Raw genomic sequence first — 12,918 nt, 5'->3', positions numbered from 1 at the left:
GTACTCATAACTCATACTTATTATTCAGTTTCATCTGCCTGGGCTAATCCTCAAGATAACAATTTGAAATTTGTTAGTATATTGGCCACCTTTTTTCTGTCTGTTCTTCCTCTGTCTTCCTAGTCTTTGTTTTGTTGAGGCCTTTGGAAAAAGCGAGTGTAACAGCTTTAAGCACCTTGTTGAATGCGCAGTTCTATCTACGTCTACTCCTACTGTACACCAACTGTTCCCCTGATTCTGTTTGAATAGCACAGCTAAGCTGCCTCCGCTCTAAAAATATGATGTATAAATGTGGAAAGGTTATAATTTTTATGGCACTTTGTCCCGAACCTGCGATTTTTCTGAGCCCATGCTTTTTCGCTTACTCGACTGCTGCCTTGCTGAGATGCCGCTGGAAGCTATCACAGTAAAAGGCAACCTTCCTCGCAGGCCGGAGAGGGTGTTAAACTAGATAACCACTTACTGTAGGGCAACCCCCTAAAAGCTGTCTAGGCTGTAAAAATGTGCATTATGAATACTAAACTACGAGAGTACATTTCCAGTGGCATGAAACCTATCTGAAAATTTCAATGAGGTTTTCGTTGAAAGCAACCCTCTAGATAACGGCCGAACCCTTGTGGGCTTCATAATAAATACTTTTTACTTACCTGGACCTGTTCTCCCCATGCCAGCAGCGTTGGCACTAATCGGTGACCCAGACGTAGGAACACCTCCAGGAGGACCGCTTGCACCCCTGTTCGCAAGCTGCGAGGCTGGTCCTGCTCCAGCACTAGAATTTGCTGTGCCGGTACTAACAGCAGTGCCTCCTCGGGGATTTACGGCGGCGTTTCCTCCACTTCCTCTTCCACCCATATTTGACCCCCGGCCGGGGCTAGTGCTTCCAGCCATACCTCCCCCAAAACCAGCTCCCGGATTTCTTCCAGAGCTTCCGCCAAGTCCTGCTGCAGGGCCAGTACCACGCCAACTTTGTTGTTGTTGCTGCTGTGAATTCACCATTGATGCTTGTGGTTGTCGTTGCTGTTGTTGAGGTATTCCTGGCGGTGGGGGCTGTTGTTGTAGTTGTCGTTGCTGTTGTTGAGGTATTCCTGGCGGTGGGGGCGGTTGTTGTAGTTGTCGTTGCTGTTGTTGAGGTATTCCTCGCGGTGGCGGTGTTTGTTGCAGTTGTCGCTGCTGCTGTTGTTGTGGTACTGAAGGCGCTGCTGCTGCTGCTGCTTGCGATGGGCTCGGTGTGATTAAGCCACTTCCTGTTAACGCACAGAACAAGCAAAATAATTTTTAGCACACGTTCAAGTAAAGTTTCCTCATATCCAAAGAATTATACAAGCACAATGGGTCATAGCCGTTTAAACAAGTAAAAACTCGTCGATAATATCCGCCCAAAAAATTCTTTAAATTACACCTGGACAACGCGTATTGCAATGGTAGCACAAAAGAAAATATGCAAATTTAAATAACAGGTTTTGAAAATTATCTAAGTTTCAGGGCGACTGACATATTGTCTTTTCTGTGATTGGAGGGAGTTGAACAGATATCTTTAAATCAAACAACTCTTGAAACTCCGCCCAAGAAAATTCAGTGTTAGTGTGTGTTCCCATCCCAATTTCTTATAAATAAACTAACATTGCCAGTGGGCTATATTTTGTGCAAGCAAAATATCAAGGAGTAGCAAAACCATTCTTCTCGATGGCATGTGGCATATTCACACTGATGTCACATATGTTCCAAGCAGACGTCGCAAAATAGCTATGCGAGCGTCACTGCAACAATTCGTGTTTCATCCCACACGCAGAGAAAAATTTGCGTTAATCAATATTTATAAAATGTGGTGTTTTTTTTTTGCATAAACCTTTCTGAACCCATACAATGGCACTCTACGTTTTAGCAGACTTTCCCACCGTACAACGGCTGTGTGTGACCGACATGCAGCTAAGAAAGGTGAAGGGGCGCAAACAATTCTAGAAATAGAATCGGTGTATTACAGGTAAACTGAAACGGCCATAAAACATATTTAATTTTTTATTGCCTCAAGCCTCTTAAGTAGGTAGGAAATTAGGACAAATGTTAAATGCGGGTTGAACTGAGCCAATTTCAGCAGCTGTTTTGAATTCGTAAATTTTATCGCATCCAGCATATAAATATATCTTAATAATTACCTGAATTTTTTTTAGAAATGAATAGAACTAGGGCTTATTTTAATGTAGCAGCATCCCAAGATAGTAGCCTCGGTATTTTTAGCAGTGGAATGTTCCTCAATGCCTTGCTACGTGATCTCACCACCAGTTCCCGGATTTCTCTGTTAATTTTTTTGTCGAAGGCTCACTTCACAGCAGCTATACGTGTGCGAACCGTTTTTATGAAAGGTAAAGGTTTCGGGCCTAAATTCTCAACAGCCGCGTCATCCATACACTTCCCCATGAGGTGGTCCGTAAGACTCAACCTATTCTTTTGCAAATTAGTGTACGATGTTGTAGCAAAATTGGACAAGAGACAAAAAGGGTTGAAATTCTACAAACCAGAAAAGGAACGTTAAAAATGGTATTTCGGTAGTAATGTATTTCTCTTCAATATTATAACGTAGTTGCTAGCAAATACAAACAATTTTGATATTAATAGGTGCAACCGTTTTGCTAATCCTGCAGATATATTGAACGATCCTCTTCCTCTTCTTTGTTTATTGATGATATAGGTGGCACAAAATATCCTCGCTTTTCTACACCATAAAACATTGTTGGTTTTTCACCATCAATAGTGTTACCTCTGAATTCTTGAAATACAAAACCCACAACTGAGTTAACATTCCCTCGCTCCCCCGAGTTACAACAATAAAATATGTAGGGTCAAATTGCGGTTGACACCTGTCAGGACCGAGGAATCTGTTTCCCTGCTCAAACGCTCAGTTTACCGCGGCATTGATCCGCTTCTGTACACCTGTTTAACGCCGGGACAATGTATTCAGCCTTTACGCTGCAGCAAACCTTAAGTGGTTCGCTAAAAAAGCGCTGTCTCCATTGATCTGTTTAATAAATTAGAGCTGAGTGACAGTGTAATGAGGTTAAATAATTATAAAAACAAGAAAAACAGTCATAAAAGTCTTTTATAAATGCAATGAGGATTAATAAATATTTGGCGGAAAGCGTACACTTCACGACACATGTAAATAACCCTCTTGTCAGTGGAGGGGTTTTCTGGCTTGATAATTGGAGTTGCGCAAGAAGTCACCCGAGCGAAACGTAATTCAGGGTTTATGATAACAGATATTTACCATAGACAGTTCAGACAAGGGTAACTCCTTAATTTTAAGGTAATAATCACCCTTAAACAGACTATATAGGATAAAAGCCTCACATTTGGTTTCATCAGAGAGACAACGTTGGAGGAAAACTGCGTGAATTGCACGAAAGTCAGTCCAAACGATTATCCATTTGACGAAGTGTCGGGAATGCCTACATCTTGATAACACCTCAATAGAATCACATAAGCGCGTAGTTCATGAAATTAGGATGCACTCGACTACGACCCGCTTTCACTTGTGCCTTTTTAATATATGAACACGTGGGCAAACATATTTTGCTTCGCCTACAAATAGATATTGCCTTACCCTCACACTCCTCACTGAATTTTTTTCTTGCACCAGTATTGCAGAATGCATCAATAATGAATTTACCGGCGAGCATTTTACTGGACTTAGCTCATAACCATTCGACTATTTTGATGGCTTTAAAACTATGGTGGTGGCTCTAAATGTATATGTATTCTACTTCGCTATCAGCGGCCGCAGTCTTCTAGTAAAAAGCAACGTATTTTGCCGAGATTGACCCTCAGGGCTCGCGGGGCCTTGCTGCTGACTTTTGCTTTTTAGGCGCCTGATATATTTGCTGTAATATATCGTTGAAATAAAGCGTTGACCGCTGTGGAGATGTCTTATTCAGCCAGTTCATTGAAGACAAAGCTCTCGTTTGTAGAACTCTGAGTGTCATGGAAGCAAGAAATTGAGAAAAAAAATAACAAGGTGGGTATGAGGAGCCGCGAAATATTTGAGTTGCTTTGTGTCATGAATTAGTAAAAAAGTCTCTATAGTCGCAGTTTGCCAAAGGTTGGCCCCTGTGCTAGGAGCATTTTTGAGTTACGAGTGGTAACGGAACATTGAAGTGATTTGTAAACATTGCGGCATTACTAGCCCCAATTGTAGTGAGGAGTCCCTACACCATTCTTCGACCACTCTAGGTGCGTTTACGCAAATATATTAAGTAGAAAAATCAATTCGTAAAGGCTGTCCTCCTCTCTGCATCCTCGCCCATTTTCTGTTGTGTTTTCGAGTGACGTCAGAAAAAAAATGACCTGGCTTGACTTCGCTACTGCACGGCTCACCGACGTTCCGACAGAGTCAGTCGGCCGAGCAACCGCCGTGGTATCTCAGGGGCTAAGGCGTCGCGCTGCTGAGCACGAGAACGCGGTTTTGATTCCCGGGAGCAAAAACGCCTTTGGGTACGAGATTTCGGCGCACGTTAAAGATTACGAGGTGGTAAAAATTAATCCGGAGCCCTTCACTACGGCGCGCCTCATCGCCTGCGTTGTGTTGGTGCGTTAAACCCTACAATCAATCAATCAATCAGTGGGCCGAGCGTTGATCACGCCGGCCGCCGACGGGTCGTCGCTATTCCTTCGCTCAGTTGAAACTAAGCCACGACAGTTTTGTGAAAGGAAGAGCGCACCATTCTTTAGTTTGTTAGCTTGTACACTATCCAGCTTCAAGTCCAGGTCGCTCCACACAAGCGCTGTACAAGCCCACATGCGACGCTTCGCTGACTGGTACGTTGGTAGGATAATCTAAGGCCAATTGAAGGAGGAAGAACATTTAGCGAAGTTAATATAGGTACTACAGAAACAAAATCACCTGAACCTTTTACCGTACAGCGTAAACAAAGGGTTCAGGAAGCACTTTTTTTGCTCTAGGTGAACAAGCACAGCGGTCAACAGCACGAACACACATCTGCGAACGCTTTTCCATTTAAGAAATGCAGTTGCTAGACGCGAGTTATTATTAAGTGCAAGGATACGTATATTTACAGCTATTTACAAGTGAGAATAAGCTGGGAAGCGTTGTGGTAAGCGGCAGCGTGAGTTGGGGGCCGAGCGGCATCGTTCTCCCCCTCTTCCATCAGCGGCACTGCGCGGACCGCATGTTCGTCTCGAACAGGGATTGTCCCGTCACAATATCGTGGGAATTTAGGGGACGCTTATTGCAGAAGCACTATAAAACAAATAATCATCTAAGCTGCTTGAAATGCTAAACTAAATAAAAAGGTAAACTGGCTATACATTATATACCTTATATTTGCAGCCCCGGCAGCGCTGCCTCGCGGCTGAGTGGTCTGGAGCACTGGGTATGTGTTTTTGCAATTCGCAAGATCGAATCCTCAAGGGTGCATCTTTTTTTTTTGTAAGTTGATTTTGCCATTTTCCGACGATATTTTTTATTCTGAATTCACCATTTTTTGGCCGTAGCGCAATTGCTCCATGAGCGAGTTCGCAGAAGGCGCGCAGACGGGCAGTGACGCGCAAGCGAGTTCTCGTTGGCGTCCTGTTGCCATAAGTACCCACTGCTTGCGGGCTGTGGGCACACGCCAGAATCAGCAGACCATTGGCCTTGTGCGAACACGCTTTTTACGATACAGTCATTAGTGATGTAAGCTCCAAAGATGGAGAAAAAGCGCATGGAATTTCAGCGTCTGCGGTGACACGGAGGGTGTTCATCCACTGCGTAACCCTCGCTAGTGATTGCTACGATTCCAGGCCGTCCTGGTAGGCTTATCTGAATCATTTTACAGCCGACAACATGACCGAAGCGATGTATGGTGGTTATCGATATATCGAGACGGCCCATCCAACAATAACGTCGGATCCCAAGCATGTTCATTCACAGAACCGAAACGGAAACTCGTTTGTATGCTAATCTTGGATATCGCCCAATCACGTAGTAACACCGTTACCTGACGTTGCTGCGGTTAGTTGGTGCATCCGCGGCAAACCACGCATGGTAGTTTTTCTTCTTTCAGGCTTTATAAAATAAATACCGCCTGATCGGCCGGATAAACGATAAATAGTGTGTTCATTTGAGCCAGTCTGCGCAGTTCAAGCAAAAACTGGAGCTTGACAAATTCACTTCAGTGTCCTTTTAAGTACCGCTATTCTTTGTCGTTTATGACCTGAAACAATAAACCTACAGTAAACAAATACGCCAAACATGACCTCCCGGTTTATTGAGGCACACCAAAGGCCAATTCCTGCATACCGAATGGTTTTTCATCGCCCAGTACGGGCCTACGTTCAGCAAATCACGGATAGACGTGTACAGTAAGGGTTATCGGGATATGGCCTTCTGGTATATTTTCTAACATAATATTTAATTTACGTATGCCAAAGCCTTTCTTGTGAGCTGGTGCAAAAATATAATGGCAACGTAAATTTTCAATTATTTGACAAACAAATGAAACCGGTGTTATCTAATATGCGTTTTCACATGCAACGACTACGGAATGCATTTTCTAGAGCAAATGGCAACTTACTTTTTTTAAGAAAGAAATACCTAGAACCCTTCTGAATAGAAGGAGCGTGACTTCTCAATAAGTGCCTAAATATAAGGACCGTAGGAGTATATGGGAGTAAAACAATATGGGGTCCCATAAAAAAATATGAACTACTTAAGTAGGAAATACTGCTCCTTACAACCTGAATATTTGAAGAAGTGCTCAAACTAGACTGACAGAAGCTTAGGCGATTGTCGGCGACTGCCTTCAATTCAAATTAAATGCCGATGATGCGATCCTAATAATTTATTTATTACTGCAGAGAGTATAAAAGGGCAAGAAGTGCTCTTCGAGATACTTTCCCTTTATAGAAGAATGACGGAAAACTAACTGTCACACTGCAGAGTGTTGAGTGAAATATAAACTGATCCTTGGTTTCTTTTCTGTAAAAGCAGCTCTCTATCAGTAAACACCAATGATACACAAATTAGTTACTTGGCCATACAGTTCAGTGTATTGTACTGAGATTACGTTAGCAAGAGCGAAATAATGTTTCCACAAAACCTGATTTTCATGCCAACAGGCAGCCTAAAGCCCCGTATTTTACTCTAGATGCCTACATTACGCTTCCAGGACGCGCACCTGGAAATATTTACTTACCTGAAGCTGGTATCCCCATGCCAAAGCTATTGGGACCAGTCCATGACCCAGGCCTAGAAGCACTTCCAGAGGGTCCGCTTGCAAGCCTACCCGAAAGTGGACCGGGCGTTCCTAGTCCACGCGTTCCGCTAAAGCCACCTCCAGAATTCGCTACGCCGAAACCTCCGTTACTTTGTCCTCCAAGATTAGTAATGCCGCTTCCTCCATGTCGGCTTCCACCAAGACTTGGCAATTGACCTGCGCCACGGTTCCCACCAGATGCTCCACCAAAACCAGCACCCGCACTTCCTCCGGGTCGCTGTGGTTGAAGTTGACGCTGTTGCTGTTGTGTAAATTGTGATTGCGGTTGTATTTGTTGTGGTGGTTGTGGGAGGAGCGGCCGTAGCGGCTGTTGTGCTTGTTGTTGTGTTATTAGTTGCTGCTGTTGCTGTTGTGGTTGTAGTGCTGGCTTAGGAAATACTGCTTGGGAAGTTGATCCTGGTCTCCCGAGGCTGCCTGCTGTAAAGAAACAAAAAACAGACGTTTTTTCACCACATTTAATTAACTGAAGGCAACCTATTTTCCCAAACTTTCATAAAATGTATATAGTAACAACAAAACCATCCTGACGTAGTTTTCACACAAAAGTTCTGGTTCTGTTTAAAGCAGAGTTAAGACAGCAGAAATGAGAATGCTTTCCTAACTCAAAGCTTAAAGTAAATAATAAATATTTCAAGCTTTTTTAGGTTATACACTGCCAATATGTTGGTATATAGCTATTAACACGTTTAGTACAAGTGAATACGTAAAGTCATATTTAAAACAGCTTTGAAGCCCAACCGATTTACAGCATGCTTTCGATTTGTTTTGGCAAATATTAGGAAACATTTTTATCGGTGTTCTTTTAACATGTGCATACGTTATAATGAAGCAATACAACTTCTAATTCTTTTATTTCATTATGTCTACACAATATAAAGCAATAGCGCTGTACCTCGATGCAGCAGGGTCTTACTCCGCCCACTGCGGCAATGACGTGTCAAAGCTCGGTGGGGAATCCGAAGGCTGCACGCTCATAGAAATGTCCGCTTACGCGTGTCAACAAGTAGTCCACCCACTTTAGCGTATTCACTGCGGTCGCGTATGTCTATGCAGACCAGCCACTCATTTATATGCCACCTTCTAATTTTTGAGGCAAGATGGTCTCAAATATTTTAAGGAAAACTTGCACTGGTTTGTCCAGAATGTTCAGCGCGCACGCGGAGCCCATCCCACAGCTGCGTTTGATTGTGCGGCCCTTCTGAAAATGTTTTCTTAATGAACCGCTTTCACAGTGTTTCTACGTCAATCTACCGTTATCATGAAGCAACGGAAATGTTACCGTCGTTCATGCAGAAGTCATTTGGGCTTCCTGTTCTTGTCCACGTATTGAAGTTTCGCAAAGAGAGTGCAACTGCAGCGGCCATCAAAGCACCGACTGAGCCGCGTCAAGGGCCACCACTGTCGGCTAGCACGGGAACTACTTATGTATTTTCTCGTTGTGCAATATTTCTCAAATTGAGGCTCTAGGGAATTCTTGTGAAGGAGCGCTGCAAACGACAACAGCGACAACCCCCATACTTATACCATATGAAGCGACATAAAGACTAGTACGCCTAATTTGAAACAGTTGCTAAAACGAAGTATGCGACTCCGGCAAGCGTCGCGGATGCTTTAAAGAATAAAATAAATAGAATAAACATGAGCCTGACGTTGCTGTCATATCCAAAACGTGGCTAAGTGAATCAGTTCATTCCCACGAGTTTCTTCCCAGGAACTACTCAGCATGTAGGAAAGAACGTGGGTCAAGGGGCGGTGGTGTTTCTGTTGTTTACAAGAGTTGTATTCCTTGCGTAGAAATACCCGTGCATTGTGTATTTTGGGAACCGGTCGTGTATGTGTTGCTGTTGCTGCTTTCTATCGTCCGCCCAATTCAGATGAAGATTATACGCTTTCCCTCTGTTATTTCCTGAACGAAGAACTGAGTGGTATGGCAAGACATTTTATTATTGCCGAAGATTTCAATCTGCCACAAATTGACTGGACAAACCACAGCGAAGGACAGAGTGCAACTCCAACGTTTCGAACCCTATTAGACTTGGTGTTTTCCTTAAACCTTACTAAAATCGTTAACGCGCCCACCCGCGTGCACTTATCTGGTGAATCACTGCTTGATCTGATATTTCTAAATAAATCCATGTCACAACAGAATTTCTTTTGTGAACTGTTGGTAGAAATTTCGGATCATATGCTTGTCACTGCCAAAATTTCCAAAGTATCTCGTAAATCTCGCCCAAGAAAGACTGTGTCTAAACCTGACTTAACAAGGACACGATGTTTGAGTATTAGACTTCCTGGACACAAACTTCGAAGGGTTCAGCCATTTTGTGTCCCTAGGCTCTACGTCAATAGACGATGAATGGGAGAAGTTTAAGACAATGTTACATAAGCTGATGGAAAATTATATTCCAATGTGCAAGAAAAAAGTCGACGGAAATATTCCTTGCATCTCTCGAAAAATTCTACATATGAAACGGTGTCTGAAACGTTTGCGAGGAAACTGCGCCCGCCACCACAAGACCGAAATGCACGACCTTTTAGGAGCCCTCTCCAAAGATTTTAGGACGGAGGTTGTGCAATAGAAGGCAGCGTTATATGAATGAGACTGACAAACTTTCTCCGACAGCCCCAGAAAAGTGCTGGCGACAGATCTCGAAGCAAAAATTAGAGATATCTTGTTTGAAAACGCAAATTCCACTGTAACAGATAGCTTTGAAATGACGTGTATTTTAATGAATATTTTGAGTCTGTATTTACGAGTGACAACGGTAGAGGTCCAGAGTATTGTGGACGCACCTTAGCTGCAAGTCCACCTATCCACCTAACCTAACCATTAGCAGAGAAGGAGTGTTCGACTTGCTTCTTAAATTAGATGATAAAAAGCTGCAGGGCTGGACGGTATTTCTAATATGCTCCTTAAAAGATATGCTGAGTGGTGCTCATACTATTTGGCTGAAATATTCACCACAAATTCACCAAATCACTCCTAACCGGGAAAATACCATCCTACTGGAAGTGTGCGAAAGTGAAACCTGTTCTTAACAAGGCCCAAAGGATGACCCTACCAACAACGGACCTATATGTCTTATCTGCACTTTCTGTAATACACTAGAACACGTGCTAACTAAACATTTGACGCTGTTCGTAGAAAGTAACATCTTGGGCACCAACCAACATTGTTTCCGTCGAGGATATTCTACTGTCAATATTTTAACCTATGTCATGCATGACCTCGCTCGGTGCACTTTTGAGAAGGATCAGGTATGCACTATTTTTGTTGATTTCAGAAAAGCGTTTGACCAGATATCCTACTACAAATTATTATATAAGCTTCGCATACTTTTACAAAACGATCAGATAATACAAAGGATTGAGTCTTATTTATCACAGAGGAAACAATTTGTTTTTTTTTTTCATTGTTCCTCAAGTACTAAGCAAGATTGCGGCCTGGTGTTCTTCGGGGATCCCTGATAGGCCCTCTGTTGTTCTCCCTGCACATTAGTGGCATAAGTTCCCTATCCGCACCTGATATAACTATGAACCACTATGCCAATGACACCATAATCGACGCCAGGATAAAATCCCGAGACGATCAAACAAGACTTCACAACTACCTCAAATCTGTCAGTGCTTGGTGCAAAACGTGAAAAATGAGCATCGATACTGAAAAAACTATGTTTATGGCTTAACAACGTGAGGGTTCGAGCTAGTTCGTACTCTATGGTGCAAATTTAAAGCGCAACAAATTTAGACAGAACGACAGCGCTTTTCCTTGTGTCGTTCGTCTTCTGTCTAAATTTCTTGCGCGTTAAATGTGCACATTTTTATGGGCATGACTCGGAAGAAGGCCCCGTTTCAGTTCTGCTACCAAATTAATAACACGTCGTTGAAGGAAGTCCCAGAGTACAAATATATTGGTATTTATATTACACGTACTTTAAACTGGACAGCACACAGTGAATACATCTGTGATAGAGCCCGAAAAAAATTGTGGCCGTTGCGTAGAAATCTGCACGTTGCGACGACACAAGTCAAACTTCAAGCGTACAAAACTACCGTAATTCCCCTAGTTGACTACGCCAGTCCTGTCTGGCACCCGTGCACCGAAAACAATATCAGGAAATTCAAAAGCAATCAGAATAAAGCCCTGAGGTCCGTGCTTAACTGTAATCGCCGAACGCAGTCGATATCACAACTCCTTGAAAGGGCGGGAATGATGACTGTTCACCACAGAATGACCATAAACCGGCTCAAATTGTTTTTCCAAATATTGCATCGTCATTATAGGCTCGATATTGCCAAGTACATCACGTGGGAAACTTTTCCTACGCGCACGAAACACACAAAACATAGCAACCCGCTGAAATCTAAAAACGAGTCTCTAAAATAATTGTTTCTTTCAAAGTGACTGACGAATACAACTCGCTCCCTAATGATGTTGCGACGTGAAAAAACTTTTAAGCTGCGATAATCACCTTGCTCCCCGTTGGTACATAATATTGTCTTCGTTCCTTTTGTTATTATTCACGAACCAGTGAATGAACACGTGGCTGTTTTTATGATGTGGTTTATTGCGTACCTATGCTAAACGTTTCTTCAAGCACTTCTGTTCTTCGTTTCCCTATTGCCTGTAAATCTGATTTCTTGATGTAACTCTTCTTGTTTTATGATGTAAAATCCTGTCTTTTGTGAAGGAAAGTTTGACATCCACCTAAATGCAGCCATGCGGCTACAAAGGAAAGCTATACAGCTTTCTCAGAAACTTCGCAGTTGAAGAAAAATTTGTCCTGGTCCAGGATTCGAACCCGGGACCACTGCTTAACCCGAGCAGTCGCTCTACCAACTGATTGATTGATTGATTGTAGGGTTTAACGCGCCGACGCAACGCAGGCGATGAGGCGCGCCGTAGTGGAGGACTCCGGGTTAATTTTGACCACCTGGGGATCTTTAACGTGCGCCGAAATCTCGTACACACGGGCGTTTTTGCTTTTCGCCTCCATCGAAAAGCGGCCGCCGCGGCCGGGAATCGAACCCGCCACCTTGTGCTCAGCAGCGCAACGCCTTAGCCACTGAGCCACCGCGGCGGGTCGCTCTACCAACTGAGCTAACCAGGAGGCTAGTCGTTAGTAGCGCGAAAGCGAATTGATCAACAACTCGAAGTGAAGGACAGGGGTTTCTTTCCTTCACAGAAACTTACTCAACCTTAGGGATTTCCCCTAAATCTGGTCGATTAAAATCCTGTCTTGGCTGTATGCCGAGAGTATGAATAAATAAATAAAAATAAAAATAAATGAATGTCGAGAGCAAGGATGCCACGTAGCTGAGAGGAGCTACAAAAGCCGTAGACGTCGTGGGAAATATGGAGGCGGGCATCCTGAGTGGATATGTAGTGGCGGAATCCAGTTTGGATAAAAGGGAGGGCAGAGGTGTGAGAAAGGTGCCATTCAAGGCGCGTCAATTCCATACGCTCAAGCAATTTAGCAACACGAGATGTAATCGAGACAGGGCGAATATTTGGAAGAGTGTGTGGTTTGCCTGGTTTCGAGATCAAAATAATTTTGGAATGTTTTCAGGACGCCGGAAGTTCGCCACTGAGTCAGATGTGGTTAAAAAGAGCCAGGAGTTCTGAAAGTGCGCAGTCGGGAAGGTTGCA

At 43.4% G+C, this 12,918-nt stretch overlaps 1 protein-coding gene across 2 annotated transcripts in view; it reads right to left on the bottom strand.

Moving 5' to 3' along the window:
- The window catches only part of LOC144160520 (uncharacterized), a 79,676-nt gene that overhangs the window by 31,038 nt on the left and 35,720 nt on the right, over positions 1-12,918 (bottom strand). The window contains exons 6-7 of one of the 2 annotated variants that reach the window (XM_077691787.1): positions 7,188-7,685; positions 648-1,244 (exon numbers count right to left, since the gene is read on the bottom strand). In XM_077691787.1, coding sequence (XP_077547913.1) covers positions 648-1,244; positions 7,188-7,685 — 1,095 coding nt within the window. The remainder of the gene's footprint in view (positions 1-647; positions 1,245-7,187; positions 7,686-12,918) is intronic. The other variant, XM_077691788.1, reaches the window with a different exon arrangement.

This window comes from Haemaphysalis longicornis, unplaced genomic scaffold (genome assembly GCF_048455015.1).
Source record: "Haemaphysalis longicornis isolate Haplotype H1 unplaced genomic scaffold, Haemaphysalis longicornis Haplotype H1 scaffold_101, whole genome shotgun sequence".
NCBI lineage: Eukaryota > Metazoa > Arthropoda > Arachnida > Ixodida > Ixodidae > Haemaphysalis > Haemaphysalis longicornis.
Note: the sequence above shows the minus strand (reverse complement) of the source record. Positions and strands in the feature narration are given on the sequence as shown.